This window comes from Idiotropiscis lumnitzeri, chromosome 18, assembly GCF_059441095.1.
Source record: "Idiotropiscis lumnitzeri isolate Australia: NSW breed Sydney's pygmy pipehorse chromosome 18, RoL_Ilum_1.0, whole genome shotgun sequence".
Lineage (NCBI taxonomy): Eukaryota > Metazoa > Chordata > Actinopteri > Syngnathiformes > Syngnathidae > Idiotropiscis > Idiotropiscis lumnitzeri.
Genome location: NC_142408.1, coordinates 16,108,874 through 16,132,906, shown reverse-complemented (window position 1 = coordinate 16,132,906; position 24,033 = coordinate 16,108,874). Strand labels below are relative to the sequence as shown.

At 41.2% G+C, this 24,033-nt stretch overlaps 1 protein-coding gene and 1 long non-coding RNA gene across 6 annotated transcripts in view; one reads left to right on the top strand and one right to left on the bottom strand.

The window, feature by feature from the left end:
• Nucleotides 1-24,033, bottom strand: part of mapkap1 (MAPK associated protein 1) — a 141,772-nt gene that overhangs the window by 76,991 nt on the left and 40,748 nt on the right. For 4 of the 5 annotated variants that reach the window (XM_088280984.1, XM_088280982.1, XM_088280981.1 and 1 more), the window contains one exon: nt 23,333-23,422. The exons of the other annotated variant lie outside the window; for it this stretch is intronic. In XM_088280984.1, coding sequence (XP_088137110.1) covers nt 23,333-23,422 — 90 coding nt within the window. The remainder of the gene's footprint in view (nt 1-23,332; nt 23,423-24,033) is intronic. 5 annotated transcript variants of the gene reach the window in all.
• Nucleotides 10,020-20,482, top strand: LOC148319670 (uncharacterized). The gene is made up of 3 exons (XR_015839713.1): nt 10,020-10,092; nt 12,666-12,762; nt 19,430-20,482. It is a non-coding gene; the product is annotated as an uncharacterized LOC148319670 (long non-coding RNA).

The window sequence follows — 24,033 nt, the reverse complement described above, 5'->3', positions numbered from 1 at the left end:
CTCTACCCATATATATATATATATATATATATATATATATATATATTTTTTTTTTTTTAAGCATTTTTGAAGGTGCGCCACTACTTCGCACCTATATATATATATATATATATATATGTATATATATATCTCTATATATATAGGTGCAAAGTATATATAAGTATTTTATTTTATTTATTTATTTTTGAAGGTGCGCCGCTACTTCGCGGATTTTCAGTTTTCGCGGGTGGTCTCGGTCCCCATTAACCGCGATAACCGGGGTATTACTGTATATTGATATTTTTTTTGTATTGAAAATAAAGGATTATGGGTTGAATCCAGATTAGTTTTATTTTAAAATGTAACATTCAACCTTGAAAATGAGGACAATATAAGTGTGTTCAGTATAGATTAAATACACTCATTTAAACAAAATTTAAAAGTACTTTGTAAACAACTGTGATGAATATCTTCTCACATCAACAATGCAAATAAATGTTAAATATTGATCAGAGTTTAGCATAAACTTGTAATTGTGAAATGTTCCCCCTGCCTGATCCAAGCCTCATTCTCCCCGCAGCTCCAGCTGTTGTGAAATGCGCTAAATATATAAAATTGTATTGTATTGAATATCCTGGATTTTTCATATATATTACTTGACTTCAATTAAAAATCATACAAATATTAGGTCTCTGGTTAGCACATTTATTTTATTTATATGCCATTTAGCCAACAATATAATAAGGTAAATAATGTAAAATGTTCTTTATTCACATTGTCAGAGTCATTGAATATATATTATCAAAACCGAGGAAAAAACTTGGCTTCCGCAGTCTGTCTTATGATACAACAGGAGCTAAGCGTTTGCGTTTTTTTCCAACTGAAGGTGCAACAATGTTGTGTTTGACTGGCTGCAAGATTGTATAAATATAATGTATTGATATGAAGTCAAATGCTTCATAATTATACAAGTCCATATTTTTCCTCCGTATAATACAATGATTCCCAAAGCCACGGAACACTGACGCAACGTCTTGAGTGATAGGCACACAGGACACCGATGGATGATACTAGCAAAAGTAGCAGTAAATGTATTTAAATTAATTTATTTATTTAATAACCCAAAACATACAAACAACAGACATCACGTGACATCAACAGCAAGCGCGCAGACCACTGCACGTCTCCATACAATCTTGCAGCGAGTGGCGACCGAAAATCAGAGCAGCAGCGCGACAGAGCTTAAGCCTAACGCCTTTCCTTTTTGTCAATTTTGGCCCATTTCTGCACATATACAGCGGTCATACTTGTGCACCCGGATACAAGGGGATTCATCCAATTGACTTCAAACCTCGGCTGGACCATCTTAAAGACCTTGGAAAAACACTAGGGAAAAAAAAAGAATCATGATGGGGGAGGGGCATCAAAGTTTGCGTTTAATATTTCCTACGCCATAGAGGTTCCCCGCACATGCTTGAAAAAAAAAAAAAACTTCACATGTATATCGAGTCGCGACGTAAAGGAATCTATGTATTAATATTCTGTTTTACATATGGCGCCACCAGTGGCAACCAGTGTTGTTTTCGTCAACGATGACAGAACTATTTAGTTAACACCCCGTTTTTTTTTCATAACGATAATCAGACAATGACGAGCTAAACATAACTCTTCCGACGAAAATATGACACAACATACATGAATTTTCAGTGACAAGACAGGATGAAATTATTAGGGTGTGGTCCGTCAGACGTTCAAAATTTCTGACATCGCTTCCTATTGTACATGTAATCTGTCTTTCAAAAAATTACAACGCTGGTGCGACCTATCCTCGTTTGGGCACGCCCACCACTGGGACAGCACGCAGAGCGCACGCGTCGCACACAGCAACTAGAGACGGTAAGGCAGAGGGAGATGCCAGCCGAGCTCCACCCTCCGCATCAGCGCAAGAGTCTTTTTGGAGAGATGCGCCTTCCTAAAAGTTAATCAAGCTCGGTAGGCTACTTAGTTCTGATAACAGCAAGCTGTTACAAATAAAGAAGACATATGTTTGATAGAGTTTGTACTTGTACTGTATTAGAACAAGTCTACTATATAGGTATGTCATACACTCATTTTCCTTTTGCGTTTTTGCTTATCTTTTTGTTTGTTTTTTGTCTTTAATCATTTAGTAAGTTTACATTTTGAGTTTGATCTGTTTTTGTCAGCGAATAAGATTGTTTTTGTGTTAATTGGAAATTATAAATAAAGTGTTAAAAAAAAAGTATCAACTCCCATTCCAGCAGACCTTTACCCATCTCTCGAGGTAGGGGGCAACCATTGAGTACAAGTGGACCATGTTCTGTGCCTCCATTGTTGTGGCAGCCAACCTGAGCTGTGGCCGCAAGGTGGTCAGTGAATGTTGTAGTGGTAGGCCTTGAACTTGTTGGTGGACACCAGAAATGAGGGATGCCGTCAAGCTGAAGGATTTCTATCGGGGCTTGATGGCCTGTGGGACTCGATCGGCAGCTGATGGGTACTGGCTGGCCAAACAGAATGCAGCCTTGGTGGTCACTGAGGCAAAAACACGGGCGTGGGAGGGGTTTGGCGAGGGAACCATCAGTACACGAACAACATTTTATATAGTGGGAATGGGGTGCTGCTGACCTCAAAATGGGATGATGTGAATTGGTGGGGAGAGTACTTTGAAAATCTCCTCAATTCCATGACATGCCTTCCAAGCAAGTAATCAGAGACTGGGGTCTCTAAGGCAGGCTTTCCTATCACTTGGGTTGAGGTAACCCTGGTGGTTAAAAAGCTTCTTGGTGGCGAGGCTTTGGGGGAAGATGATGTCTGCCCAGAGTAACGACTCTGGATATAGTGGGGTGTCCTGGTTGACAGGCCACTACTCTGTAACATAGCATGGACATCGAGGACAGTGCTTCGGGATTGGTACACTGGGGTGGTGGTCTCCCTTTCTAAAACAGGGGAAAGGATGATGTGTTTCAAACAGATGACGATGACAAAAATATTTCAAACGCCCCTTTTTTTCATGACGCTCACGATACAATGACGAGTTAAACATGGCTCTTTGATGGCTAAAACATGTGACGTACATGAATGTTCAGTGAGGAGATGAGACAGGACGAAATGGTTAGCGTGTGGTCCGTCAGACGTTAAAAATTTCTGACATCCTTTCCTATTGTACATGTAACCTGTCTTTCAAAAAATTGCAATGCTGGTGCAACCTATCCTCGTTTGGGCATGCACGCCGGGTGCACTCCCCATTGTGCACAACGGCACAACAAAACACGAACACGGCTGCGGTCATTCGTCTCGGCTCACACACGCTGACACGCTTTCCTTTGACGGACCATTGCGACAGTGACACTCGGTAGGCTATTCCGTCCTGATAACAGCAAGCGGTTACAAGTAAAGACACATTGTTTGAGAGAGTTTGTACTTGTGGCACTATATTAGAACAAGTCTACTCGGAGTCTATGTTGTTAAAACATTTTTATTTTGTTTATGCTGCTTTAAGTGAAATAAAGCCACAACAGTTGCCAAATAAAATGTTTTGGTTCTTGGCTCGTTTTGGAGCAATGAACGTTGATTCCACTGTTACCAGTTTTATCCATTTCAGAATCAGAATCTGAATTTATTGTCATTGTAAATTTTGAGTTGCAAATATAATAATTGTATTAAATATATCAATTAAAGATTAAACAATTAAATAATAAATATGAAATAAAATTAATAGAAATAAGTTTGAAAAATGTTGCAGTTCGACAAGGCAAAGGTAGTTGTGTGCGAGAGTTCAGCATGGAAATGGCTCTTGGGTAGAAAGTGTTTTTCAGTCTGTTAGTCTTTGTTTTGATGGACATTTAGCGCCTCCCAGAGGACAAAAAGTCGAAGAGGTGTGAGCTCGGCTGAGTAATTTCCTTAATGATCTTGTGAGCTTTGCTGAGGCACCGGGTAGTGTAGATGTCCGAGAGGGAGGGGAGAGGGCAGGCAATAAGCCTCTGCGCTATTTTGACTGTCCTCTGGAGCCTCAATCTGTCTGCCTGTCTGTCTGTCGATGGACGAGTGGTAGGGCCAGCTGCAGCTTGCTGTACAGGTTGTATTTCCTGAGGACCCTCAGCAAGTGTAGAAGCTGATGAACCTTCTTCACCACTGACCCGCTCCACACCCTCACCTTTGATGTAGAGGGGGGCGGTACAGTGTTGTTCCTCCTGATGTCGATGACAATCTCCTTGGTTTTTGCAGTGTTTAGCTGAAGATTGTTGTCCTCACACCAAGCCGTTAGTCTCTGGACTGTCGTATCGTCAGCAAATTTGACGATTGTGTTGTTTCCGTGGGCCGGCCTACAGTCATAGGTGTAGAAAGTGTCCAGGAAATGGCTCAGCATGCATCCCAGAGTAACACCAATGCTCAGCATTTGGGTGGAGGATGTGTAGGGGCCAAGTGTCACAGGCTGGGGTCTGTTGGTCAAAAAGTCCTTAATCCAGTTGCGTGTAAGGGCGGGGAGGCCTAGAATGTCCAGTTTGTTGATGAAGATGCCAAGCTGTAGTCCATAAAGAGCATCCTGGCATAGCACAACATGCCGAACAGTGTCGATGGCGACCTCAGTGGATCTGTTAGCCCAATAAGCAAACTGGTAGGGGTCCAGTGTGGGAGGAAGGAAGTCTGATATGCTGAAGAACCAAGTCTCTGAAAGCACATCACGATGACTAGTATGAGAGCAACAGGGCGGTAGTCATTGAGGTGGGATGTGGGTGACTTTCTGGGGACAGAAATGATGGTGGAAGTTTTCAAGCCTGAGGGGATGACTGCTTGAGCCAGGGAGAGGTTGAAGATCCTGCAAAAAACATGGGACAGCTGGTGGGCACATGCTCAGAGGACTTTTCCTGGAGTTTCGTCGTCCAGGGGTTTACTGCCAGGAGCACATGCCTCACATTGTGGGGGTGTATTGGGGTATGGCGTGCAAGGGTGTGGCAGTATGTTTTCTGCCCTCGTTGGACACTTTACATGCTGCTGGAACTTTTGGCGTACAGTCTTTAAATTGGTCTTATTAAAGTCGCCAGCTACTAAATGAATGCCATTAGGATGGGCCCGCTGTTGTTTGTTAATGACGCTCGCGAGTAGCGAGAGCGCAGTGTTAGCGTTAGCATCAGGGGGGATGTAAACAGCAGTGACCATCACTACTGTTAGCTCCCTCAGGAGAAAATAAGGCAGACAACGGACAAGTACTCAATGTTGGGGGAGGAGTGCATCTCTACGATCAAGCTTTTATTGCACCAGTCCTCGTGCACCTGTTTTGAGTTTTCGTCAACTAAAACCATTTTGAGTTTTCGGCGACTAAAACTATCACAAATAGGAATGACTAAAAGCTTCTGTAACATATTTCAGATGATCCTATCTTCTCGAAAATGTTCATATTTGTTGATCGTCAAGCACTGCACACAGCTCCAAATGTATCTTTCATTGTAGTGGTAGCGCCACCCACTGTTAAAGGCAAATACATCTTAATTTCTTTAATGTTTTTCTCCGAGCAGTACAACATGTACTTTATATTATGTCTAGGCCTTCATTACAGTGGCCGAGAAAGGTCACAACAATTTCAAAAGCCACAACACAACAACATTGAATTTCAGCACTATTGCAAAAGCCACAACACAACGGAAGTGCTGAGGCAGCAGGAGTGACAGAATAATTAAATTATTTATTATATTTGCACTAGAGAGGGGAGCTCTCCAATCTCGTTGTACACTAAATACAATGACAATAAAGGGCATTCTGATTCTGAAACTCCCGCGGGATGGGAAAAGACGCAAAGCACGAATAGAAATGTTAAACCTTAACAATTGGAATGTAAACCTTAACAATTGTAACGTAAATCTTAACAATTGCAACGTAAACCTTACGTCCACACAATCGTATCCATAGAATATTAATAATATTATAACAAATTGGACGGGAGGAGTGTGTGAGAAGGAAAGAAGCAGATGGAGAAGTGAGTGAGATATGTGCGAAATGATGAGGGAACAGGTTGCTCGGAGTTGGCATCAGCATCGTGTGCTGTAACCATCCATCCATCCATTATCCGCCGCTTATCCGGGGTCAGGTCGCGGGGGCAGCAGCTTCAGCGGGGAAGCCCAGACTTCCCGCTCCCCAGCCACATCTTCCAGCTCTGCCGGAGGGATGCCCAGGCGTTCCCAGGCCAGCCGGGAGACATAGTCTCTCCAGCGTGCCCTGGGTCGTCCTCTGGGCCTCCTGCCGGTGGGACATGCCCGGAACACCTCCCTGGGAGGCATCCAGGAGGCATCCTAAACAGATGCCCGAGCCACCTCATCTGGCACCTCTCTACGTGGGGGAGCAGCGGCTCGACACTGAGTCCCTCCCGGATGGCCGAGCTTCTCACCCTATCTCTAAGGGAGAGCCCAGACACCCTGCGGAGGAAACTCATTTCGGCCGCTTGTATCCGAGATCTTGTTCTTTCGGTCACGACCCACAACTCGTGACCATAGGTGAGGGCAGGAACGTAGATCGACCGGTAAATCGAGAGCTTCGCCTTTTGGCTCAGCTCCCTCTTCACCACAACAGACCGATACAGCGTCCGCATCACAGCGGAGGCTGCACCGATCCGCCTGTCGATCTCTCGCTCCATCCTCCCCTCACTCGTAAATAAGACCCCAAGATACTTAAACTCCTCCACTTGGGACAGGATCTCCTCCCCGACCTGGAGAGGGCACTCCACCCTTTTCCGACTGAGAACCATGGTCTCAGATTTGGAGGTGCTGATCTTCATCCCAACCGCTTCACACTCGGCTGTGAACCGCTCCAGTGAGAGTTGGAGATCACGGCCTGAGGAAGCCAACAGTACCACATCATCTGCGAAAAGCAGAGATGAAATACTGAGGTCACCAAACCGGATCCCCTCATCGCCCCAACTGCGCCTAGAAGTTTTGTCCATAAAAATTATGAACAGAATCGGTGACAAAGGGCAGCCTTGGCGGAGTTCAACCCTCACTGGAAACGAATCCGACTTACTGCCGGCAATGCGGACCAAACTCTGACATTGGTGGTACAGGGACCCAACTGCCCGTATCAAGGGGCTTGGTACCCCGTACTCCCGAAGCACGCTCCACAGAACTCCCCGTGGGACACGGTTGAACGCCTTCTCCAAGTCCACAAAACACATGTAGACTGGTTGGGCGAACTCCCATGCACCCTCAAGGACCCTGTGCTGTAACAAAAAAGATAACTAAATGAACGTATGACGTGTCTTTTGAAGATGCTACAATAGTTTGAAAAGCTACTGTAGCTTTTACTGTGTAAAAGCAGCTATCCTTTTAAAAACAAGTGTGCAATATTTAGACTCCTAAACGTTGCACTGTTTATACACGAGAGAAGAGTGTTTTGTCATTAGTATTTTTATTTGTAAGTTTTAAAGGATTAATTAAAATAAGTACATAACAGTGTGCAATGCTGACCTGTTTAAATGTTTTGACTGGCTCCTTGAAGATTGTTTACATTAAATTATTTATGGTTTGAATTGCCTTGTTTGATTTTAATGATGCTGCCAAAAAATAAATAATAGACACGCTATTCTCCATTCTGTGTTATTATTCTGGATATGCAACTTTAGTATAGTACAATCTTACCATACCGTGAACCCCAATGTATTGTTTGGTTCAGAAACTAAAAGACTAACAATCGTAGCATTTTAATGCATCTTAATGTGTAAAATACAAAAAACGCAAATCGAATCGTAATCACAATATTGGTCAGAAAAATCGCAATTAGGTTTTTTTCAAAATCGTGCAGCCCAAGTACACTGTCACACTTAATACTGGGAATGTAACCCTTCTATACTAACGGATGAGAGATTTACTTTTAAAGAACATTTAAATTGTTCTTTGCTACTAATTCTGCTTCCACTGTTGATGCATCACAATCGTGGGAAAACTCAAAAGCCTTTTCTAGTTATATCCTACACACCCACCAAAAAGCGTAGGCAAGATGAGCAAAAAAAAAAAAAAAAATTACTAGAATCCAAACTGAAACATGCAGAGAAAGGATGCAGTGGAAAACCGTCCCTGCGTAATATTAAGGAGGTTTCTGCACTTCGCTGTGCCTTAGATTACTTATTAACAAGGGAAGCACAGAACCAAATAAGGGTTGCAAAAAACAGAAGTTCTATCAAAGGGGTGATAAAGCTGGAAAATATATGGCTAAGAAAAACGCGGATTCCCAAACTATTTGTTCAATTAAGGACGACCAAGGAAATCATTTTTTTGATACCCTGAGAATTAAATAATGCTTTTCAAGACTTCTACAGAAATGTTTTTACATCAGAACAACAACCAGACTCAGTTGAAAATATGGACAATTATCTGGTGAGCAGAAGGCCGCTCTAGATCCCCCGATATTGAAGAAAGCGGTACTGGATGCGATTAACGTGTTACAGTCTGGGAGGTCGGCTGGCCCAGATGGGCTCGGTGTGGAATTCTATAACAAATTTCATATTAATTGACCCCCTACTGGACATGTTTAATGATTCGCTGGTCAAAGGTAAATTACTATGGAGTAAGATCGCTGTAAAAAGGCAAATGCGTAATTAAACGATCAAATGTATCAATCGTACCCGTAATTATTTCCCTGTGAGTATAAATCAGAGTTGTGAGGGTTTGAATTTATCATCTGAAGCATATAAAACAGTGACATTTCATACCATTTCTGGCAATACACTATTATCACAGGTTTGCTCCATGGGACAGATTCATAGTTTGCTGTTATTGTGCGCAACACACTATACTGTAATTGTAAATATGTAATATTCATACCACAAAAAAACAACATGTAAGGACAATGACACTCAATTCCTAAAATGTTAGTTTATAAATGTTAAAGAAATTTAAGTTTGTTATATTATCAAGTTTCAATATGCTTACAGGTCAGAAGGTCACAAGTGAACATGTACCTCTTTGCGGTTCAGAATTAGCAGAAGTGTTTGCGCTGGCAGCATAACAGGAAACCGGTCAGCTCAAATTTAGCAGAAGTGTGAACCAAAAGATGTCGCGTAAACTGAAACTGTTAGATGGGTGTGATAAAGTCAGTGTTCAAGTTTTCCAATCTGTATGAGTTGCATATTCAAATTGCTTGTCTGTGATGCAATAAAACCACACGGGAGCAGGAAGCTTTAGCTTTTTCTCTGGCCCTACTCACTGAGAGGTCCGAAGGACTGCTCCGCGCGAGTGACAAAGACAATCTTGGCTGGTAGATTAATTTGTTCAGGCTTGTTTTTACAGAAACATCCCTGACAATAAACCTCAATCCTCAATTGAGTCACTACTGTTCAGTTTAAACAAGCTCACAGTACAGTAATCCCTCGTTTATCGCGGGGGATATGTCCCAAAAATAACCCGCGATAGGCGAAATCCGCAAAGTGGTCAGCTTCATTTTTTTTCATTATTTTACAATGCATTTGAAATGATACTTTGTTGTCGTTTGTTTGTACGTGTAGATGGGAAGTTGTGGTCCTGCAGTGCTACCTTGTGGCATTGCTGCATTCGTTTTAAGCTTTGTTCTTTTTTTTGTTATACAACTTCTGGGTTGCTTCACTTTGAGACATGTGCACATATGTTGACAGAGGAGCAATAAAAAAGCCATCTTAGTGCTGTCAAGCGATTCAAATATTTAATCATAATCGATCGCATTTTTTCATAGTTAACTTGCAGTTAATCGCACATTTTATTCATTGTAAAAAAGAAACCTTTATTTTTTGTCCCAATATTTTATTGAATTGTAATACCTTTAATATATGAGAATTTTTTTTTTTTTTAATGCAAATTCTTTTTTTTTTTATTGAATAAATTGGATTCGACTCACACAAACAAGGTCACACAAAACAGCATCTCATCAGCCTTTTTAAGGGATCAAATTAGAGTAATATATGAAATATAAAATGCCAACAAAGTGCAAAGGAAATGGGTCAAAATAATGGGCTGTCCCACTGAGGTAGTTGTGGGTACTGAGAGAAGTCCAGTCATCATCAGTGAGCGCGACTGCTTCTGCCTTCTCCGCTTCCTGCAAGTCTTGAATGCGGGTTGCAATGGTGTATCTCGAGGACAAATAGTAAGTGCAGTCGTTGGACGCAATGCGAAGTATTTCAACCAGACCTTCATCCCCCACGATGGTAACACGCAGTGGCCACCCACTTAGCTATGGCTTCGGCGAGTCTCTTTTTAGTTGATCCATCCATCGGTTTCTGTCGCAAATTATCCATGGATGCCAGGGTTTGACAAAGGGCTGGAGAATTGGCATCAGCGGTGTGCCTGGCTATCAAATGGTATTTTAAACTGGACGTGCTGCGATGGGAGTTCAGTTCATGATGGCAATATACACAAATGACTTTGCTCTTATCAATGACACCATTAGGTAACTTTTTTTTTTTTAAATGTGCCGTTCAGAATTGAATTTGTGTAATTTTTACCGCTGGCTATGATGCTTTTAGTTCTATAAACCGGAGAAAATCTGCACAGCAAGCCCATGCAGCCGTGTCCTAAATTTTTTTTTTTTACGGTCTCGCAAGATGCTAAGGTGTTGGAGTTTTTCCAGCTTCAGCGCTACGTCATAGGACAACATTCTTTGTTAGGCCAAGAAAAAAAAATTGACGGCGTTAAAAGGGGGTTGGATTAATCCCATTAATAACGCGTTTTTCTGACACCTCTAATGTATAGAGAGCAAAGAATTGACATTGTGATTTTTTGTTATTTTACATTGTCCGTAGCTCAGAATCTCGATGTGTATCCCTATCTAAGGTAAGATAGCTGACTGTGGAACTGTTAACTAGCTCCCTAGGAGAGCGGAATGAGGTACGGTAGTGTATAAAATGTTAAATATATTAAAAAATGTAAATTATTAGTTGGATGGCTAATTGAAATGGTGTCATTTGATTCATTTATATTTCTTCATTCCTTTCTATTGAGTTGATAGGAGCTGTAAGAGCCAGTTCTTATTGTGCTATATTTTATTTTATGTTAGGAATTAACAAAGATTCATGTTTAGTGCTTATAGGTAAACTATGGGACTTGGAATTTTGAAGTTACTGTGTTGTAAATAATGATGTAGTTAATTTGATAATTCTGATTTGTGACTGCGCATGCGCGTGCGGCGAGATCCCCCCGTGCATACAGAGGAAAAGTAGACGATGTGCTTGTCGCGTTCTTCAAAATAAACTACAAGCATGTCGGTGGCTTTTACTTGTCTCTGCTACACATCACATACAAAGCAACAGCGCATGCGCAATAGATCCTGTCCGTTCCGTAACCAAAGATCAGTTGTAGACTAGATGAATCAGTCCCATGTACAGTATTGTCGATCACAAAACAATACAATACAGTGCTGGTAGTCGTGGAAGCGAAACGGCTTTTGACCGTTCCCGTAGCGTTCTCGTAGTTCAAGTAGATGTTATTCATTCGTTGCACTGAACGACAATGCTGGGTCCGTGTGAGTACTTGAATGAAAGTAAAAGCTGGGGATAAAATGATGTGTCGCTACGGGCGAGTCAGAACGACCTTTGACTGCCCGCACTGATTAAAGAAGCTTACGAGAAAAGCAAATTTCTGGAGTTACAGGAGCGTTGTGTATACATGATTGATATGTGAATTATTTGTGAAACTACTATTACAATTTGTGTTTTTCTGTTGTTCTGTAGTTTTCACGGTGCAGAATGCTTAACATGCTTGTTCAGAGATAAAAGATTATCGACACCCATTTGAAACTATCTGCGTCCTTATTCAAAATCCAAGGGGCCGCTACACAGAGCACAATACCACTGTAAAAAAATCTACAAAGCAGCGAAGCCGCGATAGGTGAAGCGAGGGATTACTGTATAGCAAAGTAACACTGTGATATGTCTACAAGACATGTTTTGCATCTTTATCTTTTGAATGAAGAACTACAATGTCCTATTTTGTGTTCTGTGGGACTACTTGAATCAATCAAAAACGGAGTGACTAATTTAGCGAGTGATTAACGGTATCCATACAATACAGAACATTTTTGTCGACGTGAAACAGCCACGTACGTAACAATGCTGACAGTAAAACACGTCATTAAATATCAATCTCTAGCCGTAAGCCTGTGAGTTCAAAGCTAATATTTAAAAGCAATATTATGTAATAAATTATAATTAATAAATTGGATATACACATAGATGCTCTACCTGAGCTATTGCAACTTGCAATGGGCCGAATCGCTGACTGTTGGGGCCAGAATGAATGCATTATTTGACACCATTGTTGCCTTACTGGGCAGCGCAGTATGGAGGGTGCCCTCTGGAGACGAGGGATGGTGGTGTAACCTGTGAACCTTTAAGTTTCATGATTATTGCACCTGTGCGGTGCAGTGTGGGACTTGGAAGACAGCGGAACAGTATTTGACCAGATCCCAACTAAAACAAACTATTATACTGATTAATTTTTTTGTAGTTTGGAATGGAGGACGAGGACGAATAATTTTGAGTCAAGCACATGTGACAAACAAATGCACGTTAATCTTGTTTACATTAAATTGACAACTTGGATCGCCAATTCGTTCAATTGTGACTGCATTTTTAACCCCGCACAAGTGGCTTATTTTGAGACAACGGAAGGCCACTATGCTGACGGGCATTTTGATTTCTCTCTTTACGCATGCGTGGGTAGCAGAATCGCTGCTCGACTGGCTTCCCTTGAGACCTGCCTGTGGCCTGCGTGTCGTCATCCCAATTTGCATGTTGTGCAGATTCGTAGTCGTAGAAACGTGAGTTGTATTCACAAAACATTTCACCCTCATAATTTTGATTCATACTAACAAAAAAATAAATTCAAACCCTCACAACTCTGATTCGTATTCACAGGGGAATAATCCGGGTACGAATCTCACATTTGCTGATACGGATTGTTTAATTATGCATTTGCCTTTTTGACAGCGATCTTTCTCCATACATTACCACAATCATTGAGAGAAGCAAATATCACACTGACTTTAAAGGCTCCTGAAGAATGCACATCGAATAGACCAATTTCACTGTTTTCGCTATACTTGCTGCCCCTAGGTTCCATCCCACAAAAACATGAAATTTCCTTCTATTGCTATGCAGATGAGAGTCAGATCTATATCCTGCTGTGCAAAAAAGACGCTCTCTCCTTGAGACCACTTTTGTCCTTCCTAGAGGAAATCAAAATCAGGATGTCACTTAATTTCCTGAATGTCAATGAAAATAAGACAGAGGTTATGGGTGTTCGGTCCCTTTGGCCTAGGGCTGGGCGATATGACCTAAAATCGATATTGCGATAAATTGGGCAATTTTACCTCAGTAACGATAACTGTGCGATAAATTCCCCCTGAGGACCAAAATCAAAATAAATGCAAGAAATGCATATTAACTGCCTTTTTATTGACCAACTGGTACACATTACTTTCAATGAAAAATAAAAGTACAAAAATCATTTGAATAAATTAAAACTAGCTTGCTTTGCATGACTTGAACAATGTCACAAAGAACAGGAGAAAAAGGGTACCTCTCACAAAATCTTTTTCTGCAAATATATTGTGCCAAGATGCTGTAATGCCATTTGCATAGGCCTAAATTTGTGTAAAGGTATCTTGTAAACAATATAAATAATGCCATGTGCAAAGGAGCTAGTCGCCTGTAAACAAAATGCTAAATAAAATGAAAAAAATGTCAATGGAATGCCAATGCCAAATAAACAAGTGTGCATCATCGGGAAAATGTGCCGTCTCGAGTACTCTGGTGCGCTGTCGCCACTTGTCGTCTATGTACTGCACATTCAGGCTCAAACAGGGATCCATGTTGCGACTCGACCACAAGTCGGATGTGAATGCAAAATGCTCGACATGTCTCCGCTCCCGTCCGGATGTTGTCCATATAAGGAAGTGCTGTTTGCGACAAATATTTTCGTACCTCTTGTCGGCTACGTTCATGAGGCGTTTAAATCCTGTGCGCTCCACTGTAACTAGAGGAGCTCTATCTTTAGCTATGTGCTCAGCTATCGCGTCCACCTCTGAGACGTTGTCTCGTATGGTGTCGCCTCCATTATGGGCTGTTTTAGCACAAGCTCCAAGTCAACAGCATGGTTGTGTTGTGGATGGTGAAAAACAAAAGGTTGGACGCGCTGTTTCAGGTGCTTACGACGCACTTTGCAGTTCATGTTCTTTTGCTCAAACATCGTCTTTATGGAACCCAAAACATTTCCAAACGACAGATGTCAAATTTCTTTTCAGGACAAGCGCGACAAGAACAATTCCAACTGACGTTACTTCGTCTGCAGCCGTGTCAGCCGCTTCAGGATTTGAATCTTCTGTTTACATTCTTCTACAGCGCATGAGTCATGCGCTCTAGCCGTCTTAAAGAGGCATGAACATCGCCGCAGACAGACACCGAATTTACCGACAAGGGCAAAATTATGTCGGTCACTAGAATACATTTCGGTAACTGTAAATTTTTGGTTTATCGCCCAGCCCTACTTTGGCCCTTCTACTCTCAACCCTGTTGACTTCGGTCCCCTGACGCCAACAGTCTCAAACTTGGGTTTTAAACTGGACAGTGATTTTAAATCAGATCAGCAAATCAGTGCTGTTGTTTGATCCAGCTTCTTTCATCTTAAGGAGCTGGCTAAAGTGAAGTCCTTTCTTTCCCAACAGCACTTAGAAACAGTAATCCATGCATTTGTTACATCTAGGCTAAATTACTGTCATGCAATTTACTTCGGAGTCAGCCAGTCCTCGCTCAAGCGCCACTAACTGGTCCAAAATGCTGCTGCTCGCCTTTTAACTGGGGCTCGGAAGACGGATCACATAACCCCAATCTAAGTCTGTCTTCACTGGCTCCAAGTTCACTTTAGAGTTCACTTTAAGATACTTCTGTTTGTCTTCAAGCCATTAAATGGCCTCATCCCAGCGTAACTCTCCGAGCTCCTCTACCCCTATGCACCTGTCCGCTGCCTCAGGTCTGCGGACCACATGCTGCTGGAGGTGCTGAGGACTAAGCGCAGCCTCAGGAGGGATTGTGCCTTTTCTGTTGCCGTTCCTGCCCTTTGGAATGAGCTTCCATTAAATGTTAGGCAAGCCCCCGCTCAGTCCAATTCTAAAATCTGTTTAAGACATTTTTATTCTTTAGCTTTCGACTCAATATGAGTGTCGCTGTTCTGCTGTTGTACATGTTTTCATGTGTTTTAATTTGTCTACTAATTACCCGCTAATTTACATGACGGCATATAGAAAGCCCTTTGTTACAGCTTCAACTGTTTTGAAATGCGCTATATAAATAAAATTGTATTGTATTTTATTGTCTTGTCGTGATACCGGCACATTGGATTTGCAATTTTTGGAAAATTAATTATGTCAGATATATAGCTATCTTGACCAAATACAATCCCTATAAAAGGTCAAAGATGTCATAGAAAATTGAAAAAGGCCTACTTCCTTTTGAGTTTCTTAGACTTTTTTCGATCCTAGCCCGTTATATGTGCTTCCAACCAGAGCTGCTTCACAAAAAAAAATCTTAATGGTGTTATCGAGCCATTTTCATTTTTTAAATCACACAATAAACAAATGAAATATCAAAACTGCTGCCAGGCCAGAAGTTGTTGCATCAGTGTAGGCCAATAGAAGTTGCCAAGCCTACAGCTTTGCGTAAAATTTCCCAAACTGTGTGTTACAATATGATGGATTAAAAATTTCAGAACCAGAAAGACATTATCGTCATACTCAGTCTACAACGAGATTGGAGAGCTTAAAGGAAGTAAGTAGATGTGTTCAGGTCTGAATTTATATCAAATCTGAGAAATTTTAAAAAGTAATTATCATTTCAGTTAATACAGCAGCTTTTGTTGTCAAGGCGACACAAACTTTAAAGTAAATTAAAAATGGGGGACTTCCTTCTAAGTTTATCATAGGGCTCCAAGAGACTTTTTTGTAGGAATTGGCCTTTTACATATAACACCAAATTTTCATAGTTATAGATAAAATGTATGATTCGTGTCGATTTTTTTCAAAATTCTAGAGACCTGTTTGGAGAAAAACATCAAAGCATGAAGTACTTATTTCCTTTAGCCAGTAAGTGGTGCTACCAATACAATGAAAAATAAGTTTCTAATACCAGATGTGAGAATTGTTCGCGGGAAATTATTGCGTAGTCAAACCTAGAGCAGCTTTTGTTGTCAAAGCCACGTCAATGTTTAAAGTGAATCCAACCATCCATACCGTCAATACAGATCAGTACTGCTTTTTTTGTAATCTCTAGGGGGCGCTAGCGAGCCAGTTTTTAAAATTTGCACCAGAAATTAATAAAATAATGATCATTTTGCCAGGCTTGATGTGTGTGCCCAGTTTCTGTTCATATTTAGAACCTCAAAATAAGCGTTTTATTGGCAAACTGTGCGAAGCCACGGCCACAGCTTTTCACAGAAAATTTCGTATTGTGACAACCTGAACGCCTGTCACGGGAGAATCACAACAAATGTGGTGGAGTGACCCTCGCCATGACAAGTAGGAAATTCTGAGACAATGGACACGGACAACAAGTGGCAAGAGTCTGGCCATGGGAGATGAAACGCCAGTGATCTGGTCGGATCTCTGAAGCTTCCTACATCCCCGGACCTTTTATTGAGAATCACAGGTTATATCACAATATTATGATCAATACAGAAATCGATACAGAAATCGATACAGGTTTATACAACAGTATCAAAGGTATGTTTATTATCAAAGGTATGCGTATTCTGGTCACAGCTGTTGTTTATCCTGCCCACATCCGCACTCCTTTCATGTTTATTTAGAGTGGAGTTTGTTCGGTTGGCTTGACCTGGGTGCAGGTGGCTATGTTCTGTTCCCAGAATTGTTAATGTGTGAACCAAGATTAGTAACAAAACCTATACCATATAGTTAATGTTGTACAGTGTGGTATTAAATTTACCTCTGCATTACATGTGTTAACATAATCGTTCCTATAATATTCTTCACATTTCCCCCCTTTTAACATATGTAATGTAACATGACATCAAACACACACCACCTCATGTACGACTTTCAGTGTAGTTATCATAAATCTTACACTACTTCGAATTCATAGCTGGCGAGCTCATAGTCAGCAGCGGCGGACTGCGACACACCGCTAATGGCTTCGGGTGTCCTCTCGTCTCCGTCGTGTGAGTTAGCCTATCTTGCCAACTCACGCTCGATGTCTTGGCCGGCTGCCGTGCTGAGAACGCGCATTCACCTTTCAAAGCGTGTTCACGGTCTCTTGATTGTGGTCACTCGCTCGCTGTGGTCTCACCGACCAATGCCTCACTTAAACGTATCCGTGGCGACTCACTCAACTGCTCCGTACTCGCAAAAATGTCTCTCGAAAGTTCAACTCGCCGCGCGCGTAGTAATATATTGTGCACTGTACACTCTGGCGTGACATACACAAAACACAATCACGGTAAACAGCCGCAAAACAAACTAGTGCCTATTTAAACAGGTGAATTAAAGGCAGTAAACGAAATACGGGAAATTAAAATATACAAACTCCCACATATTAAACAAACATGCCCTCTTAATCCCTCACAAATCGCAGACCCTTCAGTACTACTATGATGTTTGCAGATGAGAAGGTGGATAAGAAGCAGGAGGCGTGGAGGTTTGCCCTGGAAAGGAGGGAAATGAAGATTTAGCCGTAGAAAGACGGAGTATCTGTGTGAAAACAAGAGTGACCCAAGAGGAAGAGGGAGAAGAGACCAAGAAGGTGGGGGAGTTTAAGTATCTAGGGTCAACAGTCCAGAGCAATGGAGAGTGTGGAAAAGAATTGTAGAAGCGTGTGCAGGCTGGCTGGAACGAGTGGAGAAAAGTATCGGGCGTGATGTGCGATAGAAGAGTTTCAGCTATAATGAAAGGAAAGATTTATAGAAATATTGTGAGACCAGCAATGGTTTCTGGTCTGGAGACAGTGCCACTGAAGAAAAGACAGGAGGCAGAGCTACGACGTGGCAGAGATGAAGATACTGAGGTTCTCTTTGGGAGTGACCAAGATGGATAGGATCAGGTATGAGAACATCAGGGAGAAAGCGCATGTTAAGGGGCTTTGGAGATAAAGTCAGAGAGGCCAGACAGATGGTTTGGACATGTCCAGAGAAGAAATAGTGAGTATATTGGCAGAAGGATGCTGAGTTTCCAAGTGCCAGGCAAGAGGTCCAGAGGAAGACCAAAGAGATTCATGGATGTAGTTAAGGAGGACATGAAAGTAGTTGGGGTGAGAGCAGAGGATGCAGAGGACAGGGTTCAATGGAGACAACTGATTCGATGTGGCGACCCCTGATGGGAAAAGCAGAAAGGAAAAGAAGACGACTCTTCCGAGCAAATATGAGGTAGATCTTGTTAACTTGTTTGGAGAAAAACATCAAAGCATGAAGTACTTATTTCCTTTAGCCAGTAGGTGGTGCTACCAATACAATGAAAAATAAGTTTCTAATACCAGATGTGAGAATTGTTCGTGGGAAATTATTGCGTAGTCAAACCTAGAGCAGCTTTTGTTGTTGTTAGGTTGAATGTATATAAGTTATCCCATATTTTACTCCATTAGTATTGCAAAGGAAATGTTTCCATAGTGTGACCGAGGGTTGAACCATACAGATGAGAAGACTTCAAGAGAAGCAGATGCGTGAAGATTAGATCAACGTCTGCAACATCAAAGGAGGTGTGCCCGAGACACACCTTTGAAACAAAAGGACTGTGACTTTAGTGCGAGAGCACTAAAAGGCATATCTGCCTTTTAGATCAGTGAATGACTGCCATTGATGTCTGTCTTTCCTCTCGTGTCTGAAATGTTTCATGTTCGCTGGTTCTTCTTCTTCCCCCTTAATTCCTTCGTCTTTAGTGCAAAATACATTGTATAGTTAGGGACTTCCCCAATAAAAGAGAGGGTACGACAGAGTGGGTTTCAGAGCGGATGGAGAGTTGTAAATGAGCACACTCTGTTCGTTCTCCTCGCGAGTAAAAAAGATCAACTCGTCTTCTTTCCATTCATTTTGCCTATGTTCAGTGAATGCTTAGGTGATTGAACCTGACAGTTGTCAAAGCCACGTCAATGTTTAAAGTGAATCCAACCATCCATACCGTCAATACAGATCAGTACTGCTTTTTTTGTAATTTCTAGAGGGCGCTAGCGAGCCAGTTTTTAAAATTTGCACCAGAAATTAATAAAATAATGATCATTTTGCCAGGCCTGATGTGTGTGCCAAGTTTCTGTTCATATTTAGAACCTCAAAATAAGCGTTTTATTGGCAAACTGTGCGAAGCCACGGCCACAGCTTTTCACAGAAAATTTCGTATTGTGACAACCTGAACGCCTGTCACGGGAGAATCACAACAAATGTGGTGGAGTGACTTCTCTTTTCTGCCCCCTCTTCCACTGCTTGGGAATTAGGTGATGGGGACATGCTTTGAAGATTACGGCACTGACGAACCGGGAAGGGACCTGTTCTGCCGAAGTCGTCTTCATGCAGCGCCTCTTCTGATTTCCTTATATTTCAGCACTTCGTTGAACTACTTGTTGGCCTGTTTACTATTTCTGCTCTTTCTTTTCTGTTCCCAATTCCCCGACTTGGGAATTAGGTGATGGTGATTCACTTGGAAGTTGCTGTTCTGAATTTACACCAACTGACCGGTACAAGATCGAAGGCTCATCCTCGGATATGCTGCCATGGATATTACGGCCCTGGATGAGGACCCACTCCACTGAAGTCATCTTCCTGCAGCACTTCATTCAATTAACTCTCACATTATCTCATCTATTATTGCATAGCATCATTGTATGTGTCAAATGTTGCCCAGTTGGCATCCATTGCAGCCTGGTCATCCTGGAAGGGGGATTCCCCCATCTGTGGTCCCTTCTCAAGGTTTCTCACTTTTCCCCTAATGAGGTTTTTTGAGTTTTTCCTTGCCCTCCTGGGGGTTAAGATCGGGGATGTCGATTGTGGTTATGTAAAGCCCTTTGAGACTGTCTGTGATTAAGGGCTATACAAATAAAATTGACTTGACTTGACAATAGACACGGACAACAAGTGGCAAGAGTCTGGCCAAGAGAGATGAAACACCAGTGATCTGGTCGGATCTCTGAAGGTTCCTACATCCCCGGACCTTTTATTGAGAATCACAGGTTATATCACAATATTATGATCAATACAGAAATCGATACAGGTTTATACAACAGTATCAAAGGTATGTTTATTATCAAAGGTATGCGTATTCTGGTCACAGCTGTTGTTTATCCTGCCCACATCCGCACTCCTTTCATGTTTATTTAGAGTGGAGTTTGTTCGGTTGGCTTGACCTTGGTGCAGGTGGCTATGTTCTGTTCCCAGAATTGTTAATGTGTGAACCAAGATTAGTAACAAAACCTATACCATATAGTTAATGTTCTGCAGTGTGATATTAAATTTATCTCTGCATTACATGTGTTAACATAATTGTTCCTATAATATTCTTCACATTTCCCCCCTTTTAACATATGTAATGTAACATGACATCAAACACACACCACCTCATGTACGATTTTCAGTGTAGTTATCATAAATCTTACACTACTTCGAATTCATAGCTGGCGAGCTCATAGTCAGCCAGCAGCATCTCAAACTCCTCCTGCAGGCTGACTTTCAAAGACAATCAAAGATCTTAAGCATCACATGTCTGAGGCAGGGTATACAACAGCAACCTACCACAGCTAGTAACACGACACCGATACAAATTGACACCATCACAGGTATAAGAATGTCCTTTCACTGCCCGAACATGTTACCAAACCACCCTAACACAGGATTGTCAGCACCAGAATGAGTGTGCATAGTCTCATACAACATTTGGAGTGCCTGGAGAGTTTTCGTTACCGATCCATCGGGGGCCGTATTGTGAGGGATGAACATACAACACTGGTCATGGAAAACCGAACAAACCCCACCAGCCTCAGCCAGCAGCATGTCCAATGCCATACGATTTTGGAATGCTGTCAGAGAGGTTGCGTCGAGCTGTTCAGCAAGTGCCATTCCCAGGGCGTGTGTGTAATTAGTGAGAGTTAGGACATTATAATGTATATAATACAATACAAAACAGTCATCTGAGCAAATATGAGTTAGATCTTGTTAACCTGCTTGGAGAAAAACAACCAAAATAACTTGTTTATGCTTTAAACAGTAGATGGTACGACCACTATGATGACAAATAAGTTGGTAGATGTCTTCAGGGCTAGACTATCCTCATATGTGAAAAATTTCAAGATAGGATCATCTGAGTTCTGATAAAGATAAAGATGTCCTTTAATAGTCCCACAATGGGGAAATTTGAAGTGTTACAGCAACAAAGATATAGATCACACAGAGGCGGCGGCGTAATGTAGCCATTAATGTATAACATTAGCAGACATTCAGAAAAAGCATGCGAATATACACAGTATATACATACATACACAAATCCCCATGTATATACACTTACATTTCACAACATATACAAGTGTAAGGAAACACTCCTAATGTCTGTCCATGGTACAGAGGGGAAATAAATAAAAATGCTGCAATGATTTAAAAAAAAAGCTGCAATGATAGAAAATACTGCAATGATAAAAAAAATACTGCAATGATGAAAATACTGTAATGGTAAAAGTACTGCAATGATAGAAAATACTGCAATGATAAAAACAATACTGCAATAATAGAAGTACTGTAATGGTATAAGTACTGCAATGATAAGAATACTGCAATGGTAAACAAAATACAGCATTGGTCAATATTTAAGTACACCATTGGATAAAGTACAGTGATAGTGTGTATTGCATCCTAGGACAGCACAATTGCACTAATGCCCGCCCGTTTGTAGGCCTGACCCAATGTTCTTGTTAAAAAGAATGACAGCAGCCGGCAGGAAGGAGCGGCGAAATCACTCCTTCACACGACGAAGGTGTAACTGTCTATCACTGAAGGAGCTGTGGAGTGCTCCAAGAGTGTTATTGAGTCGGTGAGCTGGTTGATACAGGAGCTTTTTTTGCCATGGAGAATAATCAGACTTTGGGGCACCCTAATGGGCACCCTAATGGCCACGGACATCGCCAAAAAGACAAAAAATTCGGCATAGAGCAAGACCAACAACTTGAGGCTTTAGTTGAATTTGTTCAACAGGCTCCATGCAGTACGTTCAAATGGAAAGAAATAAAACCACCAGGTGGCGCTATATGGATAAAATAAAATAACATATGTCAGGTTGCGACTCTTTACATACAGTTGAAGTTTGGGGCTTTTTAGGAGCATGTGAAGGGGAGTTAAGCATTCTGTCCATTGTGGCGAAGGAAATATTAAATACAAACTTTGAAGCCCCACATGCAGTATTTCGGAAACTAAAAATTCTTGTCCCAGTGTTAGTCCCAGGTCTAAAGATGGTACAGCCGAAATTTTAAGTCAATCACATGAACCCTCTAGAATCAGGGGGCAAAATAATGACCCCTGTAAATGTACAAAAATGGGCCAAAATTGGACATTCAAAAATTCATAACTCACTTCCTATAAACTTTAGACTGCCTGCAATGGACCTTTTTGTACTTCTTGGGGTGCTACACATGCCTCCAATTTTTTGTAAGCTTAGGGATTTATTTTGCCACTCTAGGTGATCCTACAGAGCAATTTTGTTTGCGTCATTTAAGATGTTAAAATATCAAATTTTTCGCCAGGCCCGATAAGACTGCAAAGTTTGGTGAGTTTTCGTGCATGTTCAGGTGGTCAAAAATGCGATCAAACATGGAACATGGAAAAAAAAATAATTTAAAAAAAGAAGAAGAAGAATTTTGAGAAAAACAATACACACCTCGCAGAGGTCGGTGCTCGGTCCCTAAAAATAACTAAATAATAATAATTATAATAAGAAGAAGAAGAAGAAGAAAAAGAAGAAGAATTTCTAGAAAAACAATAGGGACCTCGCAGCAGTCGCTGCTCAGGCCCTAATAATAATAATAATTCCAAGAAAAATTAATGGGGACGTCGCAGCGGTCGCTGCTGCAGCATGAATAATAATAATAATAATTATTTTTATTATTTCCCGTAACAATCATTCAAATTGCACGAGAAAACCTGTAGTGACTGAATAATGGTTATCTTACCTTACAATTTACATCACCAGTTATTATTGTCATTCGTAAATAACATTTAATGGCAAAATTATGTCTTCACAGTAATTTATTTAAATGAGGAAACACTTGAGGACATTCTTTCAAACTACAATAAAAACACTTGAGAAACAGTTAAACGTTAAGTTAAAGATGCCACTTTCAAGAAAGGGTGAGAAACATTACCTGATTGAGCGGATGATCTTTCTTTCCACTGAATATTTTTACATTTGATTTGGTTTTGACGCTCCTTCCTCAGTCTTTCAAGTCTTTGGGCTGACACAAGGAGTACATATGCAAAAACTTTAGTTAGACTCAAAATGACCAAAAAAAAGTCTGTGCTAAAAACATGTATTGTTTAAATAACTGAAACGTGCTTCAAACACAATGAACCTTAAAGGGGATGTCAAGTCAAAAATGTTCTTTTACATAATACAGTGCTTTGCCCGATTGAACTTTTTGTCCTTTTGCCACATTTAAGGTTCGAAACACAGAAATAAAATTGGATGTTTAGGGGGGTAAAGAATCAACAACATTTGGGACATAATTGTGAAGAGGAACAAAATATGTAATACTTTTATTTCAGATTAAAAGAAAAAAATATATTATTATAAATTATTTGTGGAAGTGGAGGGAGTGGGGGGGTTCGCGTACGGGTGGAGGTGGGGTTTGCAACAGTGGACATGACACTATCGAGGTTAATCTGGGACAGGGTACGGATATCAAACTCAGAAAGTTAATACTGTAATACCCCGGTTATCGCGGTTAATGGGGACCGAAACCACCCGCGAAAACTGAAAATCCGCAAAGTAGCGGCGCACCTTCAAAAATGCTGAAAAAAAACTATACAGGTATACTACAGTATACCCCCCTGTATACAGTACACC